Source organism: Gavia stellata, chromosome Z (genome assembly GCF_030936135.1).
Source record: "Gavia stellata isolate bGavSte3 chromosome Z, bGavSte3.hap2, whole genome shotgun sequence".
In the NCBI taxonomy this organism is placed as follows: Eukaryota; Metazoa; Chordata; class Aves; order Gaviiformes; family Gaviidae; genus Gavia; species Gavia stellata.
Genome location: NC_082637.1, coordinates 58,191,103 through 58,218,190, shown reverse-complemented (window position 1 = coordinate 58,218,190; position 27,088 = coordinate 58,191,103). Strand labels below are relative to the sequence as shown.

Below are 27,088 nucleotides of genomic sequence, written 5' to 3'. Positions count from 1 at the left end.
CACAACTAAGTAACTCACCTTTACAACATTTCAGTGGCAGAGCCTGGTGTAAGCCAATACCAGCCACCTTGAAAAGCCTTGGAGCCAAATTCTGCAAGGTTACATATTGCTTGAAAATCAGATAAAATCAGTATGAGCCGATATGCACGAGTGTAAACACTTAAGAGCAACCAGGCCTCTACAGGACAGGCTAAGAGACTGTCACTGGCATAGCCAGGAGAGGTAGAGGGGAAAGCAATGATGCCAAAAGTAGGAGCTGGCCTTTTGTGCTATTTTCCCTGCATACTCTCTGCCTTACTCGATGACTCTGCAATACCTCTGAGGCTTACTAGTCTCTGTCCTTGAGAAATTTTACTTTAGCCTTCTCCACTCCTGCACCAACCATTTCACAACCCACCTTCCCATGGCTACTCATGCTGTGCAGTTTTGAAGCCTAAGCCAGCAATTCCTTTGCTGCTTGACTCCTGCTGGGCCAGAGCTGTTTCCTACCACTGTTCTGCTCAATAAATAAGATGGCATGTGACTGAAAATAACATCATCTTCCCGATAGGAGCTAAGGCTGAGAAATGGATTGGCTTCAGGCACCACTATCTGAGACCTAGAGGCTTTACCTGATTTTCATTCCTGTGAGTTTTAGCAACAAGATAGTACCTTAATTTTCCCCTGCCACTCTTATTAGAAATCATAGCAAAGATAAGGCACAACTGCTTCTACTCAAATCAATCTGAGGCAAGTACAGTTTCTACTCTCGTTAAAAGTAAATGCAGCACAACTTTCAGAAGGATGCTTTCCCAAGAGCATTAAATCTCAGCTATGAAAGCCCATCAATAAAATCCTCTGTTGGTACCTTCTGTGGCCAAGATAAAGTTCTTGTTATCAGCTAATGAATCTGCAATTACTGTCTTCTAGGGACTGAAGTGGATGGAGGAAAACATCTTGGCGAGGGCAAATGCAATTAGAGTAAGTTATCTACAGGATGTTTGAAAGCCCCGCCTAATACTTACAATACCTAAGGTAAAGACTATGAGTCTGGGTGGGTCTCCAGGTTTCCATTACATGACCTGTGGCTAGACCCTGGATGATGAATTGTCTAGTTTCTAGGGGAACCAGGCTGGATTAAGAAGCAGTGGGAACAGAAAACAAACTGGAGTTCAAGCAGACCAGCAGTGCCAAAGCACACAGTCACGCTCTGGCAGTGTAGCGGCAGGCATTTGCAAGCAGAGATGCTGGGGCTGAAGAGGATCTTGCTCAATCAGGTGTGAGATCCCAGCTTCAAAGCTGTTCTTCCTAATTCACCTCTGCCTGGCATGGGTGACATGAGAAGGAAGGAAGGAAAGTGCTCTTTATCAAAAGCCTACAGGCAGGCTCTGAACAGAAGCACTGCATTGTCCCCAGGGACAAAAAAGCAATGTGGACAACCTCTGGCTCGTTGTGGAAGTCCTTGAGAAAGGCAGGTGAGCAAAGAAACCAGAAACCTCAGCTGGGGAGGAAATGCAGCAGCACCAGAGCAATTGCCTTGTTCCCAGCCTTGCAACAAGTTACATTTTTGCTCCCTCTGCCAGGCAGATGTTGATAGATGTCTGTGCAGCTCCCACCACTGCAGACCCTGGAAGCTCTTTGATCCTCTCTGGGATGGCACTGTCTATGTACAGGACATGCCCTGGTGAACCGTTTCACCTGCTCATGCTCTGTCCTCTGCTTCCCAGCTGTAGGAAAGAGTATTCCTTTTTACCTCACAAGGGGCCGTCAGTGAGTGGAAACCTAAGCCTTATCCCCGCCCTCCCCGCATCCTCTTGATGCCTCCCTGCAGTTCTGGCTGTGCAACCTGCAGAGCATGCAGTTGTATGAATGCAGCCAGGACCGCAGTCCTCCGTGGAAGGCGTTTTCCATGTAGTGTGTAACAAGGCCACCTCCCGGCAGGTAGGACCACCAGCTGGTGCAGGCACGCTGTGGACAGGAGCACAGTGGGGAGACCTGCTGCCCCAAGCTCTGCACCTCTGCCGGGACGTCACACGCACTTGCACCAGATGCTGGAGGAGGAAACCTCCAAAAGACACCAACTCCCAGCAGGTCTGTGGCACTTCAGCACAGAGATGAAGCACCTTGGCGTAAGCAGAGATGCTCTTGCAGAGCTGATGCCTGCCACCCACCAGTCCAGGAAAGTTTGCTTAACTGTTGCCTTTGGTTTTAAACATGAATCCTGGCGGAGGCCAAAGAGTCTTGCTTAGAGTCAATCCTCACACCCTCCACCAGTTCACATTAGACCTGTGTCACTGTCTTGGGAATAAATGTGTCTGTATATTCCAGGAAAAAAGAAATAAAAGGGAAAAAAACCCCAAACTCTGGCCAAGTGTTGATATCAAACTGGAAAAAGGAGCCAGGCAGGAATGCAATTAAAACTCAGTTCTAGCTCTGCCCCTTTGTGCTTACTCCAAAAAAGGGCATGAGCCTGGTATTTGGGAGGGGAAAAAAAAAAAAAGTCTGCTCACCGTGAAGGGGAACAGGACTGAATTTCCCAATGCCTGTGAAGTTCAGAGGCAGAAGGGAAAGTGACAGCAGCAGGACTGTACATGGTGCCACAATACCAGGGTGCCAGGCAAGCCAGACCTGACTGAGAGTTTCTAGAAAACCAAGCCCTGGATGTGGGACGAAGTGCAGAATTACAGCCCGAGGCAGAGACTGGGTTCTAGCCCAGTCATTCAGTTCCTATTCAAAACCCAGGCACTGTATGCTTCGGTACCCATATAAAGAGTAAAAAGAGAGAGTTGAGTGTGAAAAACTTGTGTATTTCTAATAAAATCAATGAATCAATGCTGATTTGCAACCACCCAGCATTTGAACAAGTAAGCAGTTTTCAGGATGTAAGCCAGTGTGACTAAGGCATGTGACTGCAGAACTAGTACCCTGCAATTTTACACTGCAGAAATGTGTACAACATGCTTGATATAGGGAATTGGTGCTTTCCCTGGCTGGGACACATCTCAGGAAAGCAGTGTGCAAGGAGGGATAAAAAGTGAAGGTCAGCTCTACCACCTGCACAGAGAAGCAGCTGTAAACTCAGTGTATACCCGCTGTGTTTTCCAGAGAGAAGTACTCTCTATGAGGCCAATAGAAAGTATGAAGAGATCTGACATCAGACTTTATTCCTAGGACTTTTCCCATTTCTTCTAAGGGGACTGAAGCAGAAATCCACCGATGTCTGCAGGAGATCATTTCCTGACTTACACAAGCTTTGCATCAAGAAACAGCCGCTGACTTTTCACAAAATCCATTAAGACAAGACTATTGATTGGTATGTTTCCGATTTCCATGGTCTACCTGCTTCACCCTTGGCCAATGGGGTCCACACACAGAGGGAGCTCTTTGTCAGGCTCTGAGCTTCACCAAGGCTAGTCACAGAGAAGGAAAAGGAAAATGGCACTACAGGCTAGGGCAGCTTTCCTGCAAAATTTAGAATATATCTGAAGCAGCTTACCTTCTCTCTGGCAAACGGGACCCTCTTAAGGACTGCCTGAGAGCTGCAGGAGTCCTTTTTCACAGTCTTTCCTAAGCCAAGCCTATTCTGGTTTCAGGGACACATTGTGGATCCGCCACTCCGGCTCTGCATCACATGGCAATCTAGCCATCTAGCACCATAGAGCAGCTCTACAGCCACTTGGTCATTTTCTACAGACATGGAAAAACAGCCTCTCAAGAGATTTCCAGCACCTATCTTAAAAGCAAGAATAGAAAAGTGTGCAGCACACGGGATCACAACTGCGTAGGCTAGGTAGCTACCATCGACTCACCACCATCACTCCACTGCATTGCCTGGGAACTTACTTGATGCCAGCATACAGTTCTGCACACGCCCTTCCAAATCACAGCCACCAGCACTGAGCTTAGCAAAGAGTCTGGTGGGTGGCTCCTTCCAGAGAGACATCACTGGCAGAAGGAGCATCAATTAGGGACCAGCACACATCTCTTAAAGATAACAATGTCTGGAAACACCTCCGTTTCTCCTGCCTCACAGTCACACAGCGTCTGATGCACTTAAGTTCCTGAGCTGCCAAAAGATGCAATTTCTCTATATTTTAGATCTCTGCTTAGCTACTGCATATGCACAATCACACATGATGGCACTGGAAAAAGAAAACAGTGCCTTCTCTCAAGGACTTTCCCCTGAGAGCTCACATCTTCTGGAAGTTACGAAAACATTATACTCCAGCAGCCACAGACAATGGGCTGCTGTGCAAGTGACCTGGCTTCCCTAATCCACCGCAACAGGGAACAGGTATGTTCATGACAGGTCATCAAAACACTGCAATGGCCTTGAAATGCTACCAGCCCAAAAATTGCCTGAGCACGGCAATGCATTTGGCCAGGTTTTTAGGATTTTTTTAGGTTTACTCCCAGAGGTTTCATTACAATGTTACTATGCAGACATGCTGTAGCTTTCCCAGACTGTATGAACAAGAGGAACGATTTCTGCTACTTACCAGCATCACTGATGCCTCAATTTCCCACCTGTATGCATCACAGGCTCCCTGCCACTGTTGCTGTCCCAGTAACTATCACATAACACTGCTCTGGGGACCGACTCAAGCCATCTTCACAGAAGCACCCAGGAAAGCATCTTGCGTTCCAGGATAGCCTTGGACTAAAGGGACCTGGCAACACAAGTGCTTTTTAAATTGTTCTTCATCCGCCTGGTGCTCCCTGCGCTCAGCACCACAAAGCAATGGCAAGTTGACATAGCCAAGAGCAAGGGCTGTTGTTACTTACCAAAATCCCAGTCATCCACTTGACAGCATAGGGTATGGCAAGGGCTTTTGTGAACATGAGAGGAGCAGTGCCATACTGTATGCTTGTAGGGCGGGGCGCTCAGTGCCTGCCTGCCATGCATCCCCGCAGCAGCCACGCCCTGCGGACCATCCCAGGCCCTGCGCCAGGCAGGGACAGCAGTCCTTGCCCTTTACAGTCTCCCGGAACAGATGTAAACCACAGAGGTTAAGGCGGGGGCTTAGTGAGACTCACCCCTGACTAGCCTGAGCAGGAATGTGGCTTCCAGGCAGCATCATGGCTTTATGGTCCCACTTTATTCCTTGTTAAGCAGGTAAACAGAGCCCAGAAGACCTGGCGCCTGCTCCTTAGGGATCTTCCTCTGCAGGTATTGCAGCACTGAATGCAGCCCTCCAAGTCTTTTGGTCCCTCTCACACACACACACATATCTGGCTGATGCCTGAGGGCATTTGGAACTGGCTAGAAAAGGCCTTCAGTAACTCAAGCACACCACAAACCCCTCTGCTTGGTGGTGGTGTTTCAGTACTCCTAAAAGCTCAGCCCATTTGCAAAGGATGTGCAGCAGAAAGATGACAGCTTTGACCTGCAGCTGCCCGCCCCCCGCCTGCCCCCGTGCTAAAGTCACAGTACCTCTGTTTTATAATAATTTCTTGTCCTATGTCTCATTGTCAAAAAAAAAAAAAAAGTCTGGTTTCAGATTAGCATAAAGAAAGTCACACTGGCACTAGCAACAAACTTATAGAGCTTCAACCTGATCTACAGACAAGATCTACAAAAAACCAAGAATCTGGAAGCTGCTTGAAACTGCTTGTCTAGCCTTAATTGCAGATGTCTAAATGCCCCAAATTGGTGTAAGACAGAACAAAATGTACATTGATTCCATGCACCATTCCAGCAGCCCTTGAACACTACCTAGCAATCTTTTTTGTTTCAGAGCTACTTGGTGGTGATTCAAAGCCTGAATGATGGCAATTCCACCAGGTCCTAAGGAAATTTGTTCAACTGGCTAATTGCCTTCACTAGAAACCATTTATATTGATTCTGATAGTGTGTATCCTCAGCAGCTAGGCCACTGGACTTGGGGCTTTTGCTGCATTGTCCCTCTTCCTCAGACAGATACCCGAGCATGCTCATGACATGACTTGTCAATTTCTTTACAAACGACTTTGTAGATGAGGTTTCTTTACTCTCTTGTTGTACAAGCATCGCTCTTTTCTGACCCTGCTCCAATTCTTCAATGCTCTATGAAGAGCTGACACGAGGACTAAGCAGTGTTCCTGGACTGGGCTCCCCAGCACATTTCTCCCCTGCTCCTACCACTCGCCTGATGACTACAATCTCCCTCTCAGCTGCAGTACTGGGCTTGGCAGTCATGTTCGCTAGCTATCTTCCAAGCCCTTTGTACCATCAATGTAGCCCAGGTAAGGCCTCCAGCCTTAGTAGCTTGACCTCCATGCTTTGCTCCTAGATGTACAGCCTTGCATTTAACAGCACTAGAGGAGCCCAGTTTTCCAGGTGACTCTGACTCAGCTCTGCTCCCACAACTGACCCATTGTTAACCTGCCCTCCATCTGCAGGATCTTCACGTTTGTGCAAACAACTATTTGGTATTTACATCACTGACAAAGCCACCAGGTAATGCAGGGCCACAAACAGATGCCTTCAGTACTTCTCTACTAGCATCCTCCAGTTTCCCTCCTCGCTGGTGGAGGATGACCCTATCTGCTGCCATTTTATGAGAATGATCACTTCCCATGGGCTGTTTACAATAAGCCAGTTCAATTTTTTCTCGTGTGTACTTCTGTATCAGAGTATCACCAGGAAAAAAGTCTGAAGCATTCAAAACTATGTATAATTATGTCAACACGATGACTTTTATCACGAAAAATCATACTCTTACCAAGTGGGATCATGTTTGTCTGAAAAAGGCCATGTCCCATTCAAGGCAAATTGACTAGCATCATCCCGCCTTCTCTCAGCTCTTTACCAGCTGCAGAGCCTATCAGCCTTTTTATGCCTTGAGCAAACTGAAGTTTGGGTAGCCTGGCAAGCTACCCACTCATTGTCCCAGAATAATGCTGATACAGTAAGTTTGTTCTACTCCCCTGAAGTTTTTCGAGTACCTATATTAATGACTCAAAAATCTCCTTGGCTTAGTCTCTAAATATTCTGGACCGTCAGTTAACCATTGTTAATGTTTTGTACATTTAAAAACACTGACGTTTAACATTTTTCCTAATTACTGGAAGTCATTTCTTACTGGAGCAGAAAATAGTCCCTTATGATCAAGCTATGAATACAGTCTTCTCCTTTCCAAACACCAAGAAATAGTTACTGGTTATTTCTGCCTTTTCTATTTCATAAGCAATAATTTTGCAACCCTGTTCAGTATGGAGCCTGTACCACTGCTAGGATTTCACGAGTCCTTGATACAGTCAAAGAATCCCTTCTTATTGTTCCAAACCCACTGCCCAAAGGCGCTTCATTGGTACCCTTCAGTTCTCCCATCAATTGTCTGTATTTCCTTGTAGATTACTTGTCCATGTCGCTTCCTCTATTTTTCCATTCATTGTATTTTGGGGTTTTTATTGCTGCTTTCATCTCCTCCGCTAACCAAAACAGCTTTTTTTAACTAAGAAATTCATCTTTGCAAATGCAGAACTGTGGTTTCTCAGGGACCTAATACAGGATTCTTGAACAACTCCCAATTATCATTCACATTTTTATGCTTAAGTTTTTCCTCCCACTTTATTTGGTCTATAATTATTTTCAGCTTGGGGAAATTGGGCCCCCTTAAAGCACCAATCATACATATTACTGGTTGGGACTATATATTCCCTTTTCACATAGCATATTAAGTTCAGTCACAATTACTTGTACCTAAGCAAATATCCTTTTCAGTTCAGTGATTAATTCATTTTTATTAACCTGGATGAGGTCTGAAATTGCATTACTCCAAGCCAGCTGTGATACCTTCTGGATAGAGTGTTATTCACCTATGTGTTTTAAGTGGATAGGTTTCTTCCAGTGCTGCAAAAACATTCCTGAAATACCTAAATGGAAGTGTAATTTTTCTCTTTCTTCTTCTCTGGCAGATTTTCAAGGAGCTTCTCACCCAGGCACTGTGCAATACTGATAACAGGTACTTCCACCCCCTGTGTTGTTGCTGATTAGCTACAACTTTGAGCTTTCCAAGTCTTCTTTTGACTTACCAACAGCTTCACAGCAAATAAAAAGACATGCGGTGTCACCCTCTCTTCTTTCTCCATTTCATCCTTTCTAGAAAGCATGGCTGCAGCTACTTTAAACATTCCAAACATGCAACTCATCCCACTGGACTCCAGCTGTAACAATAGTCCATTTATCTTAATAAACAGGCCTTATAAATTCACACAGGGATGAAACTTGTGATCAAATTACCCTAGCCTAACAAGTTATTGTACACTGGCTGAGCAGCAGAGACTGTCCAGGGTCCCAGATATAGGCTGTACTGTATGAATTGTTTCAGCAATAATGCCTCCATCAGCAGTTCCCAATCACTCCTTACATGCCTGCATTTTGCAGCATCAAGCCTTTGTGCAGGCACTTGGGGAACTGGAAATGCAGTGCCCAGTGCAATTTGTTGAAACACTCAAGCTGTCACAGGCCATGGACTGGTGAGAGGCTGGGAGCAAGCAGCCAGACTGGGAGGAATGGGTCTGCTTAGTCACCTCTCACCAATGCAAGACTGAAAGGTACACTACCTGTCTACCAGGTACCCACCTCAGGATGTCTGCAACTGCTTGAGTACAGAAATCTCAGCCCTAAAAATCCCCAGAGACCATTTTACCAGACATACCAACAGTGACAGGACTTCAGTTTCTCTCTCAAAGAGCTACAGAGGAATTTGGTATGTTTGTACTTTGGGGGATACCCTGAAACTCTGGGAGCAGGAATTTCCCCAGGCATACATGGTAGTCAGGGGGAGCTCTTTGCATGATTATAGGCGTGGGATATCACAAAGCTGGGGTTAATCAATACACACAGGTGGTCAAACTGATGCATATTTCCAGCAGAATGGGTTGCTTTGGCCAGAATAAGGTAAGAGCTTCAAAACTAAGCTCAGAACATCAGCAGCAAACCTCTGTCTGTCTAGCGCTAGCTAAGGGCATGTCTTCCCTGCTGAGATGACCCTGGTCAAGAGTGCTAGCAGCCACAGTGTCAAGCCTTTCCAAAGTTGCACAGCCCTGAGATGCCGGATGAAAGGCCTGGGAGAGTTAGTTTTGTGCTGATCCTGTGCAACTGTGAAAAGCTAAGCTGCTTTTGTCTTTTTTACCATTGGATTCTGACATTAACTTACCTGTTCTTCTGGGTGCATGGCAGAGAGGTAGGACTGTGGTAAGAGACCAGTGGATTTTGAGCACCTGAGTGATTTAGCCAAAGCAGTAACAAAACCTGCTTTTCACCCTGTTTATTCAGATGTACCAGGGAGCCAGGACTCAATGGTCTGATGAAACATTTACAGCTGGAGAGGCAGAGAGATGCTTAGGTCAATGTCCAGATGAAAGTTCATATTTTCTCAGCCATTAAAATCTTTAAGCAGTTAATCCAGAACCCCTAGCAAAGGTAAAGCTTTTACTTGAAACAACCGAAAATTTGGTCCACACTGAATCAGAGGAATCCAGGGCTGTAGCGTCAGTAGCAGGGTCCTCAACAACACCCTGCACTGGGACACATCCAGCAGCACATCACTGCAGGGCTGCAGCTCTCCTGCTAGTTCAGAGCTTCTGGTGTTATTTATATAATTGGTTCCCACAAGTCCAAACACTTCCTCTGAGCTTGCAGGAAGCTCTTCAAAATGCCACAAGGTGCCAGAAAAGCAAAGCCAGGGAGCTGTAGTGATGCAGTCCCATGCTGCCCTGCCTCTAGCATGAGTGAAAATAGGCTTGAGCTATGCTCGGAGCGGGCTTCTTGCTCAGCCGAGTGGAGCACACCATGAAACCCATCTCCTTGGTAGGGGTAGGATGGCTCATCCTGTGTGACATCCCAGTAAGCCAAGAAGTGCCACTTCTAAAAGGTGGCGGGGACTCACCATATTTGGGGCACTCTCAAGACAGTGACAAGGCACGACACTCTCGCCATGAGCCACACATCTCAGTGGGGTTTCTCACTACAGCTATTGCAAGTGGCCAGTGTGAAGATATCTCAACACCAGACATACCCAGCAAAGGCAGCCGGCACCTCAGCTTTTACTTTTGGGAGAGAGGAACATCCATGGGATGATGCTTGTTGTCTGGATCAAGTAGCACCTGGTAGCACCGATTTATTTACAGCAAAATCAGCCAGTTTTGATGCACAATTGTAAACCCAACTGATTTGAGCTTTGACCGCCTGATGGTCCATAGAGATGTATTTTTCTCACAGGGTACTGTTCGGGGGACATGAGGGGAGTGGGACACACTAGTAAATTGTAAGTAATCCACACAGAAATTAAGCATTTGAGTAAATAAAATGAAAATCAGACTCTAGCACTGAGTCCACTGATGATGCAGCCTCTGCGCAAAAAGAACCATGCTCAGAAAGAAAATAGGTCAACACAAAACCACATAAAAGCTACCATTAAAAAAAAAAAAAATTATTTGCTAGTGCCTTCCTGTAGTGCATTTACCAGACTCATGTAAGTCAAGTCTGAAACGGTGTATCTTTTTTTGCCAAAGTTTAATTTGAGTTCTGGCCAAAGCTAGCAATCCTGCTAATCTTGTTACAGCAAAGAGACTGAGAAATGCACAAGGCCAGCTACCTAAATCTTCCCTTTCACAGTTGTATGACAGGATTGTGATCACAGTAAATTGCAGACTCAACACTGTTCTGCATTTGGTTTTAATTGACAGCACTGTTCTTAAGTTGCATGGATGGATCCCTTCATAAACCTCTCCCTGGTTTCAGACTACACAGCCAACTGCTTCCTACAGGCTTGTCTGCTCACATTTGACCTCTGCATGCTCAAAAAAGATAAGCCTCATGAAAAGGAAGGAAATGTGGATGTCTGAGTGCTCCAGCAGGGACACTGCCAAGCTTAGGTCAGCTGACCTGTTCCTTATTGACTTCTAAGCCCACCTCCTGTTCCCAGCAATCCAAAGGAGCTTTAGAGCTGTTGTGCCTGAGCACCAACTTCTGGTGTCACTTGTCTCAGGTTGAGTCTCCAAGCACCTGCCCATACAGACTGCATGCTCCAGGAGACTGGACAGAAGCACCATGACCTGGAGCGTAACCTAGACTGCAGGCACTGTGTGCAGCACCATCATGCATGCCAGGGTCAGGCTTTGGAAGCAAAAGGGCTGTTGCACCCCCGGGAGCACCATCTCACCTGGCAAACCGGCAGGAAGAGCTGCGGCTTTCTGAGGGCACAGCACACACAGGGGTGATGGCAACACTATCCCAGAAGCCCAGTCTGCCCTGGTATCTCTTTTCCAAAGGCAAGCAGCACGACCAGGAGGAAGGAGAGGGGGCAGCCAGCTACCAGCACTCCCAGCAGGACCTAGCACCAGGCAAGTCTCATACAGGACACCTAGCCAGGCCCAGGTGGATGTACACGCTCTGTCCCCACTGACACTGCCGGCATAGCTCAGCATCTCCAGAGAGAAGTCATGCCCTTTGTTTCAGCTGCTCGCTTTGGCCACTCCTCTGGGAAATGCAGCCTCAGTTACATTTTGGGAACGACCTTCCCACACCTGCCCAGTGAGGCAGAAGCCCAGCACCCTATCTCCAACGCGGCCAGAGCACCTACAGAGCAGTTCTTCCCCTGGCACCTGCCCTCAATTCAAGCTGTCAGGGGCTGAGGGACAATCTGAGCCAGAGATGGCACCTGGGACATGTATGAGACTCCCTGGTGTGACTGTCCTTCATCAATCTGTCTAAACCCTTTGAAACTGTTCACGCATGTTGGTGTCTGAGTATCCTTCATCCAGGCACACTGGAAATGAATGTTGTCTTGTGTGGACGTGCATCTACCTGCTAAGCCTGCTGCCTGATAATAATTTTACTGAGGGACCCAATCTTTCCTCTGTTACCAAAAACAGTGAAGAACTGTTCCTGCTGCTCCTTTTCTGCATTAGGCCAGATAAAGAAATAGACATCTTAAATCCTACTTGCAATCAACCTTTCTAACTGCCTAATAAAAGCCTTCAGGAAGATTATAGGAAATAATTACAGGATTATAGAAAATTGCAAGTCCACAAGGGTAATGGAAACCATACTGTTTCCAAAAATCCTGGCAGCTTTTCGTGAGCTTTCAGGTCTACTTGGTAAAGGCAATAGCATCAGTGAACAGACTTCTGAATAGAGTGTATGGCAGTAGAAATTTAGAGAAATACAAAACCAACACACCACATACTGAAGACAGGGAAAACAAAAATGGTAGTCAGTAGACCTGAAAATGTAAATGCAGATGAGAAGCAACTGTGTAAGCTATTAAAGACCTCTGCAGGGGAAGTTCTTTGCCGTACAGTGTTCAACACACATGTCAACAACCCAGAGGGCAAAAAAACCCCCAACAAACCTCAACTCTATCATTAACGGATATTACAGATAAAACAAAGGTCAGGGGAGCAAACTAATTAGGGGAAAGGAGCAGAGGTACTGTGTAATCTGGATCTCTTTTTAAAACAAAGATGGTCTGCTGACTTGCAGTTCGTCTTGGCCGTGGAGCAGACAGGGACTGGACCACAACAACAAAGATAACACTCTCTCTTTCCTGGGAAGCAGGGAAAGTAAAAAGGAGTTTGAATCCCCCAAGCATGAGCTCTCAGAAAACCACTGCTCCTGAATAAGCCACAGACAAACTCAGATGCATAAACAAGGAAAAATGAGGATAGTGACAATACCACTGCACCAAGTACATGCATGACTGCCACAACATAAGACAGATGCTGCTAGGCCTGGGAAGAGCTGAGGGAACAGTTAACATGTAGAAAACATGCCCCACTGGGAAAGGCTTAACAGGTTCCTTTGCTTCATTTAACAAAAAGAACATTAAAGGACAAACTGATTACAGTTACAGTACCTGCACAAGGTAGAGAAAGTTGATAGCAGAGGCCCTTTGGTGGAATACAAATCCTCACAAAATCAAACAGCTGAAAGCTGAAGCTGGGCTGTATTCTCAGTCTGAATGTGTCCAGGTTTGTTGAAGCAAACCAAAAATTAGTCTTGGAACCACTGCCATGGGACAGAAACACTGTCACAGGGATGCAGGAGCCAAGTGGGATTCCCATGGACCTGGCAATCCAGTCTGGGCCAAAAAGAAACCGTCCTACAGCTGCTGGATTGGAAGGTACAGCAGTGCAGTCCAGTTCTTAGATCAGAAAGGAAGGTGTCTTCTACAACTCTGCAGGCATGTGCCTTTGGGTTGTCCAGACCAGTTGCAACCTTGCTGTCCAAGGGAAAAGCTGGCAGCTACAGTCCCACACTTCAGGTTTAGTAATGGGCAATACGTAGTGAGCCCTCAGGATCAGGTGTCAAACGTAGCCACAGCATCAGGCCACTGTGACTGATCATCATAAGTCTGCACCAAGACCTGAGAACATGTAGACCAAAGTTTAGCACGGAGGCACACGACTGCCTGATCAGCTGAAGAAGCCAAGCCCACATCCCCTCCCTGCTCCACACTCCTCACTGTTGGTTGAGGCTGCTCCAAAAACCATCCAGCCCAGTCCTTCTGTGCGCTCCCTCCAGCGGCCTCCGATGCCCGGGACCCCTCTCAGCCTGCTGATAGGGCTATGCTTCTCTGCAGCAACAGTACTCTCACCCAAAGCTAGAGGATCTCAAGTGTCACAGAGTGTGCCTGCCAACCTGCTCAGCAGCCTAGAGCTGACTTGTCAGAGGAAAGCGGGATAACCCAGTCACGAGCACTCTCAGAGCAGTGTACACAACTCATTGACCAGCCCTTGCTAACTGGGAAAAGATGAAAGTGTATTGGCACGCTCACATGGTAACATTGGGAGCCAGACACACGCAAGGGGCCATCCGTGGGAGCCACGAGAAGAGACGAAGCTGCATTTACCACCTGACGTCTTCTGTTTCTGCTATGTAATATGCTGAGCAAAGGGCATTTTTAATGGGAAAATCCAGCTAGTTGATAGGCACACAGAATGCAAATGCAAGGAGCTTATAATGGCACATGTGACCAGTGCAAACCAGTGCCACAGCAAAATCCAGCTTGGGATTTCAAAGCCCTACCACAGAGTCTAGGCAGAGTCCAGGCTGTTTAAAACAAAGGCTCCATCCTTTTGAATGGAGAGACAGCAGATCAGCAACTGAATTCCCCTTTTACTCTCACAGAGAGAAGAACCCTGAACTCTCCAGGTAGTTAGTAAGATCGTAATTCAACTCCAGTTATGACAATAGAAATCCGAAGCCTTAGCTATTTTGGTTCCCACCAGCCAGCCTGTTCCCCATCCCTGATGTCTAGACATGGAGACTGCAGGTGTGTCTAGACACAAACTGAAAACAAAAACAAATCTAGGTCACAGACTCCAGCAGCCAAAGATGTAAACAGGATCAATTCAGTTGTCTCAGGCCCAGTTCCTGTGCAGAAAACCCTGATGTTCCCATCACCTGAGGAGGGAGGGCTGTTCCTCACACATACACCTTGAAGTTACACCGTCGGGGCAGAAGATACAATCAGGTTATGGCAAGTAGTGTCCCGTCCAACTTGTTCAGCAGTGAGTGCGCTGCTCCTCTGTTAGCTCTTTCATCAAGCAACTGCTCTTCGCTTTGCTCCAAGTTTGGATCTGAACTGCCCTTGCAGAGCTCATACCATGAACCTCTCCTTGCTCTTCCTTTCTCTGAGGTTCTCTGTTACTGCTGTTGTCAAAGGTGAACCTGAACCAGGGTCTTGTGACTAGAAACACTGACCTCATCGCTCCAGAAGTTAAAGACAAACATTATAGTTGATCAACTCAATGTAGAAAAAAAGCCCTTTTTTTGAAATGAGGAGACTAGCACAATTCTCTCCAATTTCATATCTGTTGGGACTAATTTCAAGCCATCACTGCTGTTTCTCTAACTTCCTTAGAAAGGAAAAAAACCAAACCAAGCAACTCCTGCCTCTACATGTAACAAGGCAGTGATGTCTCGGCTTCCTACTTCTCCCACAGATGTGGACTGCTCCTAAATGATAGTTTTACACCAGGGGCTCTCAAGGGTTGCCCTTTCACCCAAGCAGGTACATAGATTAAGCAAGAAAAATGATGTTGCTGTTATGTCAGGAGGCGTGTATTTGCTAAGCAGGAGTCTACAGCTCTCACAGAGTCTTGTTAGTGGTCCAGAACTTGGAAGAGCTGGGAACTGTTTAGAGAAAAGCAGGAATCTCTCAGCACTTTGTTGCTTGCAGAAGTTGCTCTTTGAGGAGAGATGTGAACAATTAATGTCCTAATTAATACAAAATGATTAATCCTAGAAGCTTTTGCTTCATTTTCTATCTGCAACTAACTGTACGAGGCAGCGGCTGAAAGATGCAAAAGACAACTTTCTATTGCCACTCAAGTAGCTTTGAAGACTGCTTTTCAAGATGTAGCTTCAGGTGCTCAGGTAGGAACAGAATGTTGCGGCAAGGTCTGGACACAGGAAAGCCACATGGGGAACACAATGTTCAAATCAAGAACAGCTAACAGGTAGGGTCTTCTAGCAAGTGTCCCAAGCTTGGAGAAGCCAAACTGGCCAGGGTCTTGGCTAGGAAGTCGTGATGGCTAGACAGTGTTTATACGCTTAAGCCTCAGTTGCACGCAGAGGGTAGACACAAGTCCAAATTTCCTGTGTTCAAGCTCAAACCAGTCTGTGAGAAACATAGCCTGGACACCACCTGAGTGTGCCAAAGCACAGCCTGTTTACAAGTGCATGGCTCGGTACAGGCCAAGGCCAGCTCATTTTCTGAGCCGATACCAAACTGATGTTCATGACACTACAGCTGGAGCCAACAGCAAAGCTGCCCGGGCTTTAGGCTGGAGGACTAACGCCTCCAATCCAGCAAACATGTAAGCACATGCATAACTTGAAACGAACAGTTGGGAGGTCTGAGGGACTGACTCCAGTGCTGGAAATCAGCAGCGGCAGACTGTGTATAGCTACAAAGCCTTTTATCTTCTATAAGCCCAGATGCTGCTAGGAATGAAACCTGCATCCTTATAGGGTATTGCAACAAGAGAGGCACTACCCTTGAAAGAAGGTGGGGTGGGAGAAAAAAGTCTTTAAGACAAACTAGGATAGAAACAGCATGAAACAGGAAAATAAACACCGTGGCCCTGGCACGGAGACAGACTAATCTTTCCATACTCCCTGAAGCTGCATAGATCTTGGAACAAGAGAGATGGATTGAGGAGGCAGTAAACTATTTCATGGATTGTGTACACATCATTGTGTACCATATAGAAATGATACTTTTATGGCCTGGTTATGTGGGCAGCCAGCCTGAGTTGAGCAAGAACCGAAAGATTTGGCAGGTAAAATAAGAGTCATAAAATAAGAGCTAAAGAGGAAACTGGAACAAATATAGCCAAAGAAAAAGAGTCCCATGACAGGCAGTGTTAGCTGTTGTATGTGTGGGTTTTTTTGTTTATTTTATTTTTTTCCTCTCTCTCCTCACAAGGAGAAGGAAGTCTTTAGCTTGCATTTGTCTGCCCTTTGCAGTTACTGAGCATTGTGCAATCCCATGGAGACAATCAATGATAAACTCTTCCAGATCTTCACCTGCAATAACATACCCACACCAATCCGGCCTTGTCTGATAGTATGGATCAAAAGAGGGACCTAGCTAATAACAATGTATTGCTTTTAAGTGGCCTGGGAGTCCTTCTCACCAGGTAGTACAACCATGTCGTAAGCGAAAGAAAGAGTAAATCCTTTGCAGAAACATGAACTGAGAGCACTGAACTTGTTTCTCTGCCAACTAAATCATCTCTCTGCGATTCTGCTGCAATAAAAAGCATTTCTTCCACAGGATTAGACCATTCCTTATGGGTTTGTGTCCCCATTTTCCCCAGCAGAAGTTTGTAAGTTGTCCCTGTGTATTCACTCACTTGAAAGGCAGACATAGAAGTGGTCTGATGCTGGGGGTTCCCAGACAGCAGCACAATACCAAAGGAAATAATTTTCGAAGAGCCTATTTCAAAGTCTTTGTTCAGTTTTATTAAACACATAATTAACTCAACTGCCTGAACAAACTGAGAAGAAAGCTCTGAAATCAAAGATTTACAGGATTGCCAACCATGAGAGTTCACAAGTCAGGTTCTGAAACAACCATGAAATTGGCTTAGAAACATAAACATAAAAAACATCTGCCTCTGGTTATGCTTTTCCTTGAGCTGTCTGAGCTGGAAATCTAGTAGTGGGCAGAAACGAGTGTGAATTTGCGGTGCAGTAGCTGCTCCAGACCTGCTCCCACGAGGGACAGCATGCTCCTTGCCCCTGGAAGTGAGCAGGCGTGGGAGGAGCAGCAGCTCGCATGATGCACATGCACATCTCCACCCACCATGGGGTAATCGCAGGCTGTGATTTTCCTGACTAGAGCTAAGTTTCTTCTGCAGTTCTGGTTACCCTGACCCCTCAGCTGGGCTCTCACAATAAATGTCAACTCTGGATGTTGCAGCTCTGTGTTCCCACCTTATGCAGCTTCCCAGCTCATTTGGTATTTATTCCATCTGCAAAACAGCACAGCAACAGCCACTCTTTGAAGACAGCTGCTTGAAGGCCTAAAGTAAGTGTCAACAGTTGCATGAGCTTAACGGGGACATGATTTGCAACCTTTATTTTTCAGCCTCCCTACCACCATCTTACAAGGCAGCTAAGAAAGCACATGCCACTCCTCTCCGCCCGCCCCCCCCCCCCCCCCCCCTTCTATCATGCTAAACCAGAGAGGCAGTGTCAGCAAAAGAAAAACACAGGCAATAATGACAACAAAGCCTCAACCAGATAAGAGATGGAGGAGATGGGCCTTCCCAGCCCACTGCTAAGGTGGCTGGAGCAAACAGCAACAGCACAAAGATTCAAAGCACAGTTAAGCAAAAGACTGGAGATGCGAATGAGGCTGCCCAGCTCCAAACAAGTGAAGAGAGGAGTGCAGATGCCCTGTCAGCAGTTAAGGACTGCTCAAGCAATGCACCCTGGGCTGCCGTGCTACTCCCTGCACCATCGCCCCCTTCCAAGACTGACTGGGGTAGCAGCACTTCTGACATCTGCCCTGAACTGCTGTCCTTGCCCTTGCTGGGCTGCACTTCCCCTTCTGCTCCTTCCCTTCAAGCACGGGAAACTGTACTGGGGATGGGACAAGCTTCAGGATGCAGATGAAAGGGTCAGGCATCAGCCAAAACTCCCCAGCCCCATGACCAAAGGTCCTCCCACCTTGGACTACCAGGGCATGCTGCAACAGCAGGTCTCACCTATTCCTAAGCAAATGCTACTTCCTCTCCCCAAACTAGCACCTCTCTGCAGCTAAGGTACCCCAGGCCAGAAAGCAACCTTAATCCCACCAGGCAGGCAGAGAAAGTGACAGACTCTGCTCCATGGTGTATTTAGAATCATAGAATCATTTAGGTTGGAAAAGACCTTGAAGGTCATCAAGTCCAACTGTTCATCTAACACTGCTAAGTCCATCACTAAACCATGTCCCTAAGCGCTTCATCCACATGTCTTAAATACCTCCAGGGATGGTGACTCTACCACCTCCCTGGGCAGCCTGTTCCTGCCTGACAACCCTGGGTGCTGGTCTCTTCTCCCAAGTGAGAGAGACTCCTACAGCTAGCAAACTCTCCTGAGGGCACAGGCAGAGGTCCAGGCTGCAGGGATCAAATGCGAGTCTCTGGGTAGAGAGCTCTCACCCCACACTCCAGCCTGTGCTCTTGCTGCTGGGATATCCACCTGAGCAGCCAGTCTGACACCCTGCACACCACTCTGCCTCACCTGGGAGAAGTTCAGCCCATTGAGTGGGTGGCACTGCTCCTCCACTTTCTCCACAGCACCCATTTGCTTCCTCAGCCGCTCTGCTTCCTGTGCCAGGTACAGATCCAGGACAGGCACGCCTCGAGACTTGATGTCTGCCTCCGTCAGAGAGTTCACCATCAGCATCACCCACACCGGCCTCTTCCGCTCCCAGTTGCCAGCAATGGCATTGAAGAGGTAGTCTGCATACAGCCCTTTGCCCCGCTGGTCTGGGGTCATCCAGGACGGCATCATGAGCTTGACATACTCCAGGTGCTGCTTGAGCCGGCGGTAGATGTCACGGGGCAGCACGTCCTGGAGGTTCTCCCCCTGCGGCAGGAGCTGGCAGCTGGTGAGAGCTGAGATGGTGTAGGGGTCAGTGAGGTCCAGCTCGAAGTACACGATGTGGCTCTGCTGGAAGGCCTTCTTGGAGTTCTCTGGGATGAAATCCCAGACACGTGTGTACGGGACATGGATGGTGCCAAAGAAGTAAGACGGGGGCTCTCTCTTGATGGTCCACAGGAAGGAGTTCAGCTCGCTTTGCTGGGGAAGAGAGAGACAGAGCTCAGTAAGTAGACATTCATGCTGGGCCACTGCAGTACAGGGCTTAAGAAAACATGGTGCCAAGCCAGAAGGTCACCTGGCTCAGCAGCTTGCCAGCAGGGACTTTTCCTAAAGCAGCTTTGTTCACACAGAGTCCTCTTTGACCATCCTTTTTTTTTTTAGGTCTGGAGGTCAAAATTAGATTTTCATAAATTAAAAACACAAGACTGGCCCTGGCTTTCTCCTCCTGAAAGGCAACACTGGGTCTTCTCAAAAGTAATGCCACCTGGCTCATCACCCGGATATCTGCCAAAACCAGTAGCAGAGCACAGACCAAGCAGGTCATTCTCCAGGCAAGACACTTATCCAGCTTCCACCTTTTATCGAGTCAAAAGCTGGCATCACTTTTCTGAAGCAGAGCAGGACAGCAGGGTTTCAATCACCTTCACCTTGATGCCTCTCACTTCAGCACAGCAAGGCACCTTTTGTCAAAGAAACTGCCGTGATACTCAGAGGGTGCAGCAGCATCTCCGGAGAACTTTCTGCTCTGAGCGAGACACCAAGCAAATGAGTAACACAAAACAGTTGGCAGGCAGAGTTGCTGGAGCAGGTGGAAATACAGTTTTACAGGGATGTAGCACATGGCGGACAGACACACAGTAAAGACCCCTCACAGCCCAGTTCTCCTTCTTAAGGAGCAGAGAAGTGCATGCAATACCTTGAAAAATAAGGGAAGAAATGCTGCAGGCCAAACTTGGCCTGTGGTTCCAGGGCATGATCTTCTAAACACAGAGGAAGAAAAAGCTTTTTTCTTCAGATTATTTTTCAAATCTCTCAAAAACCACAGCCATCACGAAGTCAGAATCTGAATTTAAGTTTGTTCCACTGCAAAATGCACCTCACAGCATCCCCAGGAATACCAGACTGCTCAAGCCCTAACCAATCCCGCAAGACAGGAGAGCAGATGGGGCAAAATGGATCCTGCTTGGATACTGCCAAGTCACTTTACACCACTAGCAGGCATGACCTCCATCACCTACAGCATGCACCCCACTGGTGCAATGGTCCTTACTAGAGCAATGGACACAAACAGTTTCTATCGGTCTGCGCAGACAGGAAGAGGTAGCCTTTGCATGTCTAAGTAAGAGGACAGTCTTCCAGATGCACTCAAACGTCTGGTCAGCCTTTAGCCAGCAGATAACTCTGACCTCAGCTCTGAGGCTAAGTGTGCACGTGTGCTGATCTAAGAAGCCTGCCTGACTGCCAAATGCAGAACAGGCTGCTTGGAGGAATTTATTGAAAGCACACTGCCTATAAATTTCTGATACTAAAGACACAGGGTCAGAAAGGTTAATCTTAAAGACTGTTCTGCAATGGCTCATCCTGGACAACCTCCTCCAGCAGCTCTCTACGTCAAACCCAGGCCACAGATCAGGCAGCACTTCAGCGAAGCACTACCACGAGTCCAGCTTATCAGCATGGACCAACAAACCAAGTATACTCCAAAGAGCTCTTCAGACACTTCTGCAGCACATCAAGAGCCTGAAGGATACCTCAGACCTTGGTAACATCATGCTACAGCTCCAAATCCTATAGGACAGTCCTGGAATGCAGTCCTGAATTACAGACCATAAAAACTCTCCCAAAGACCATGGGAAGAAGGGAGAATAAACGTGATGCAGCACCAAGAGGTAAAGAAAATACAGGGCAACAGATGAGTACGAATCTGACATAAATACAGGAAGAACATAGGAAATTTAATACGAGAAGTAAAACAAGAGGAAAAATGAGACAGGGTTCCCTCCTGTCATTAGTCAGGAGGGGAAAATGGAGGGACACACCACTGTGGTGAGAAATGAACTGGAAGTAGTTGTCAGCCAGCAAAGAGGAAGGACCAGAAGTGCTGCTTTCTATCTACAAGCAAGTGAAAATACAAAAGAGGCACTTGGGACAGGCATGGGGTTGGGAGGTCAACACTCCTTCACTTCACACAAGTCTGATCATGTACATTGCAGTGCACAAGAACAGCCATGACTGCAAGGAATCGTAAGGAACAAGCGGTCACCAGCCAGCTTAAAACTTCAACTCAGCTCCTGGATAAACCCAGCCAAAAGGCTCAAGCCCAGGCGGGTGGTACCAGGCTTTAACACGCGTCACCAGCACTGCTCCGGACTACTGTACACAGCCTAGCTAGAAAGTTGTTTGGCACTGCACTCTCAATTTTTGGCTGTGCAAATCCCCTCAGCTTTCACAATCAGATACTGAAAGCAGAGTAATACTGCCAGCTATTAGTGGTACCACTGAGAAAATCACACAAGCTGTCAGGCACAGAGTAAATAAAGTCTTCCTTTAAAGAGCCTGCAGCACAGGCAGAAGAAAGCAGGCTAAGACCTAGCAAAACTTCTCACACAGTCCTAGAGAGTGAGACCTTACAAAGCCGAGCGATTGGGCACTCTTGCTGGCACTTTTACACTAACAGGAGCAGTTATGAACTTGGCAACCCACCCCAAGCGCCATTCAGACCTCTCTTCTCAGAATTGCTTGGAACCAGTGTGAGGGGCCGGAGAACAGGTCTTAGTTTCCCACCATTTATGGGAAACCTCCCCAGACACTGCAGAGCCAGTCTCCAGGCACCAACAGCTGGGTATCATCACCAGGTGATGCTACAACAGGAGCTCACAAAGCTCACTTCCCCTCCAAAAGGCGGCATTACAGCTGCTTGGGACATGCTAGTGCCTCATACTCCTTTGGCATCTTCTTTTCCTTCAGGAGGTGGAGACAAGAGTCCCAGCACTGCTCTGCCTCCATGCCATACCCCTGCAAACAGCCTGGTACTGCTTCATGTGAGAGGGGATGGGGCAAAGTCCTTGGTGTGCCTAAGCAGGTCTGTGCTTCCCCTGCTGTACCTTCCAACACTCTCACATCGCTGTGCACATGAGCTCACTCATGTTTCACTGCAGCTTCAGAGTGGGAAAAGCAAGGGTATAATCTCTCCCCAGGACTGTAAAAGGGGAGCCATTAAACAATGCTCTAGGTGGCTGTGAGATAGCACAGGAGCAGTGCCGAGGCTTGTTCAGCATCACAGTACGCACCGTCACTGGCAGCGCTTCCCTCTCACCTCCCTTCTCTGATAGCATGCAGTAGATAAAGGTGCTACAACTCAATTTTTCTCTGCAGTAGGATCCTTCTACACAGCAGTCACATCAGAAAAGGGTGCTTTAAAACCAGCATAAATTACAGTCAAAGTGGTATCCTGGAGGCTTAAAAGAGCTGGGTTGTATAGCTCCAGGAATTTCACTTTCAGCAGCACAACAACAAAAGTCAGGTTCACATATAGATCAAGATGCCTGCTTCTGTCTTCACTCTCCAATTTACGGGTGGTGCTCAATGCATTACCCGTGTTGTGAAAAATGAGAAGCAAGGGGAAAAAATGGATGGGCAGCCTAAGGAAGAAAGCAGCTGTGCTGCATGAGAACACAGGTTTCCCAATTTGCTGCCACACGAAGACCTAAGGCTGCGTCACACTAGCCAAACCACACCTCCTCTGTGTCTCAAGTTTAACCTCCCACTACATAGTCCCAGATCAAGGTATTTCTGAATGCTCAGCATCATGGCACAGTGCCTTCTCCCCTGCCTCACCTGACAGCTGGCTGTGAACTGATTCAGGGTATCAGCCCAGCCAAAAAATTGCTTGGAACAAACAAGGAGAAAGGCTTTTCCCAAGCCAGCAGGGGAATGAGGGAGAAAGAAAAGGAGCTGCTCAAGCTGACACTGTCACAACGCACTGGGACCTATGGGATCCATTCCCTGCCGTGAGAGTGGGAAAGCCTCCCTTCCCAACCAGGGCTGCACAGGGGACAAACTCCACTGCCCAAAACGATCTCAGAAACTTCAGCGAGAACTGCTTTTTCTCAGTGTCTGATTTTTAATGGAAATGACACCCTGCTCACAAGCTTCACATTGGCCAGAACATCACCCCTAACTTGCAACAGGGACACTCAGCAGCGCTTACCGCCCACCGGAGCCAGGTCAGCCCATGCTGCTCCTGGTTACTACAATCAGGCTGACGAGCAGAACCTAACACGACTTATAACCGTGTTTCCACTTCAGGGGCACGGCCATTTGCTGGTCTGAACCTGCTCCACCACGCTCGGCGTTCAGCCATAAGGCAAGGGGCTACCCCCGGCGAGGGATGCTGGCAGCAAGTCACTCCAGGCGAGCCCGTCCGGTTGCGAGCGGCGTCCCGCACTGCGCAGGTAAAAGGTCCTGCTGCGGCTCATGCCGGAGTCTTCCTCCTCCACGCGCTCCTCCGTCAGCACCGAGCGGTGGCCGTCCCACCTGGCGCACAGCCCCGAGAAACGACCCTCCCCTCCACGCCCCGCTCCCTTGCCGCCGCCCGAGCTCCGCACCCCGTGCCCGCCGCAGACCGGGCTGAGCCGCGGCCGGGGCGGCCCCGCGCACCCCACCCTCTCGCCACCGCCCCCCGAGGGAAAGAGACTGCCGTGCCGTGCCCCTCACCCGCCCCGCGCAACTCCCGCGGGCCCGCGGCAGCTCCCGCGCTGCTGGCCCCGGCGGCCGGCGAGATGCGGTGCGGTGCGGTGCGGTGCGGCGCGGCGGGCGGCAGAGCCCCCCCCCGCGCCGGCGCTTACCTTTCCGCGGAGCGGGCAGGCGCCGGCGGGGCCGCGGCTCTGCCGCGCCCTGGCCAGCAGGAGGAGGGAGCCCTGCAGTAGGCAAAGCCAGCCAGGGTGCACCATCCTTGCTCGCCCCCAGACCTGGCACAAGTCGGGGACGGCTTCCCTTTTCTTTTTTTCTGGTTTTTTCCCCTCTTCGCCTGCTTCCACACCTCCCTTTTTTTATGTCCCCCGCTTTTGCCTTCCCCCCCCCCTTTTTTTTTTTTTTTTGCCGATCGACCCGACCCTAGACCCCTCGCGGGAGCGGCCCCGTGTCCCGGCCAAGCCCTCCAGCCGCTGCCCCCTGTTCTTAAAGGGTCCCGTGCCGGGCGGAGGGGGGTGCGGGGGGAGGAAGGGGAGGGCGCGGGGCCCGCCGCACCGGGGGCGGGCGATAGGGCAGCAGCGGGGGGGTCTCCCCGGGCCTCGCCGCCGCCTGGCTGAGGCAGACGGCGGCGGGGCCGGCGGGCGCCGCGCATAGCGGCGAGAATCCGGCCTGGCCCCGGGGGGCTGCGGCGGCTATGCCCCCCGCCCCGGCAGCCCCCGGCGCACGTCGCCGCTGCCGGGGCCCGCAGGGCCCGCAGCGCTTCCAGCCCGGCCGTCCCCCGCCCTGCTCCGCCTGCCCTCTGCCTTGCCGGGCCCTGCCCTTCCCAGCCTGGCCCTTCCCAGCCTGGCCCTGCCCTGCCTTGCCCTGCCCTACCCTGCCTGCCGCAGCTTCCCTGCTCCTGCCTACCCCCTGCCCAGCCTGCCGGTCTCTGCCCAGCCTGCAGCTCTCCTGAAGTGAATATGAAATTGAATACTGTGATTCTTCCCAAGTCTTTTTATTGTCCATCAGCCTCAGACTGAGGAGCTGTTACTTTTGACTCATTCTTTTTTTCTTGTTTCAGGATGTCTGTGCCAAAATTGTGTGTCCAGTGTGCTTTGCACAAGCAGTGTGATCTAGCTCAGATCAAAAATGCACTGAAGAAAGTATCACCATCTTTAAAGGTAAAATTCAGCTGTATTTTCTGAGGAGACTGGTATTTAAAGCCTCACATTGGTATTAATGACAGTCTTAAAAATATTGAGCAAAGCCAGAAATATGCCAGTTTTTAGTCAGGTGTGAATTAAAAAAGGAACTTTCATAGCTCTCAAAATATTCATAATAGGATCCTCCTGATAATTTTAATATGGCATGTGTAATTTACATATAGCAAAACTGTTCCCACTTCTAGGGCTTAAGCTAAGAAGACCTTTGAAGTTAGAATACCAACCCTCCATTGCCCACTGTCGTGTATGGTGCTCTTTTACGGTACCTGCCCTCCTGCACCATCCCCAGTTGTTTTAGTTAAGGACTTCCAAACACAGAAGAAGGAAAATCTGTTCAAGCCCTAAATAAAAAGAGAACAGAGGTCAAATGAAGGGGAAAAAGTTATGCCACTCTGTGAACCAGCATCTGCTTGTTTAAGTAGCAGAATAAGGTGTTGTTCTTAATTAATTTCTCCATTTTTTCTCAGCATTCAGGAATGGTATTTTTGCCATTACTACTTTAGTAGTCATCACTATGCTTACTGTCCTGTGAGGATGAATGGGGATGCTTCTGCTTTTTTTTTTTTAAACAGCTAGTGGCCCTGACCTACCCTTTGGCTGGGTACGCTGGACGAACAAAGATGGTCTTAAAAGAATACTATCATTTCTTTGTAATGTTGACCATTCCTTCTGAAGCTGTGTGTGTGAAAATACCATGCGCAAAGCAACAGGCAAGCTGCAGATCAATTGTTTCAGGCTCGTTGCAGACTCAGATAGTCATTGTTTCTTCAGCTTTACCTTATTCTTACTTTTATACTAATCTTTTTCAATCCCAGAGATTCAAATCTCGGTCCCTAATATTAAATTCTGGTTCAGAGTTAATGGCAAACTTCCCACCAACTCAAAGAAAGCGAAGGTGCAATTCTTCACTTTTGCTAGGAGAGCCTAGTTTTGTGGTGTGAAGTAACTGCCTCTAGAAGAAGGTAGCCAGAGCCAAAACTCTTCATCGTCTTGCCTTCTGTTATGTGCATTACTACATTTCTGAATACTGTGGAATTTGATGAGCAGAATGATACTGGTAATATAGGAAATGCATCTTCTTTTGTTAGGTCATGCCAACCATTTACAACAAAAAGCATTATCTGACAAAGAATGTGCCATTTATGCAATATATAGTAGTTGTAATCCCTATTTTAATTATTATTTCTTTTTTGTAGCAGGGGACAATACTACCTGCAGATATTCCTATACCTATCAGAACATGAATTGAGGATGGGATATCTTTCTTCATCATCCTCTCAAAGAAAATCCCTCATTCGACACTGCAGGTTCAAATAGTGAGTTTGCCCACCAGTCAGAGATAGTTAAGCAGCTTTTCCAAGCAAACATCACTCTTGGCAGCCAGGTATAAAACATAACAACAACATTTTTCTGCCCTGGAATGCAGTAAGCCAGACCCACATTTGGTCGTATGTATTTCTGGGCATGGAAGCCAGAGAGCATTCATACAATACCTAGATCAAGCTATAGAGAACAAGAATAAATCTTTCATGGCACAGAGATGTGCTGCCAGACTGATTAGGTACCTTCTGTGTCACCAGTTTCAGTTGCTTTTGCTTCTAAGTAGCAAAATACATAACACTTTCTGAAACACACAGCTCGCAGGCATACAGGCAATACAGATTAAGATGGTGCTTGGCTTTATTTTTGGATTGGCGGGAAACGCATTCTTTGTGGTGAATTGCTGATGGAAAATAGGGAACAAGGAAGGACAAAGGGAATGTTTTATAGAGACTTTCAAAGTAATTTGTACTTTCACTGTAACATTTCAGTAGAAAGCCACATCCTAGACCTATTAACAGAAACTTAAGAGATAAACCCAACATTTTTATTTAATAAAGTTCTGTCTGTAGAGTGGTTGGGATTTGTTTATCCCAGTCCCTTGCAAAATGATTTTAATAGGACTTCAGCACGTGCTTAAGGCTAAGCGTGTGCTTATGAACATTGCACGGAAAGGGTAAACTGAAGCATGCACTTAAATGCTTTTCTGAATCAGGGCCTTAGACCACAGAGAGTCTGTGACCTGAGGTGTCCGGTTGGTAGTTAATGGAAGGTAACTGAAGGGGCAGGCTCCACAGCT

The 27,088-nt window shown here is 47.9% G+C and overlaps 1 protein-coding gene across 1 annotated transcript in view; it reads right to left on the bottom strand.

Annotated features, from left to right (window-relative positions):
• The window catches only part of TRABD2A (TraB domain containing 2A), a 74,963-nt gene extending 50,936 nt beyond the window's left edge, over nucleotides 1–24,027 (bottom strand). Inside the window, exons 1-2 of the mRNA XM_059834027.1 lie at nucleotides 23,923–24,027; nucleotides 18,713–19,273 (exon numbers count right to left, since the gene is read on the bottom strand). Coding sequence (XP_059690010.1) covers nucleotides 18,713–19,273; nucleotides 23,923–24,027 — 666 coding nt within the window. The remainder of the gene's footprint in view (nucleotides 1–18,712; nucleotides 19,274–23,922) is intronic.
• Nucleotides 24,028–27,088: the final 3,061 nt, after the last annotated feature.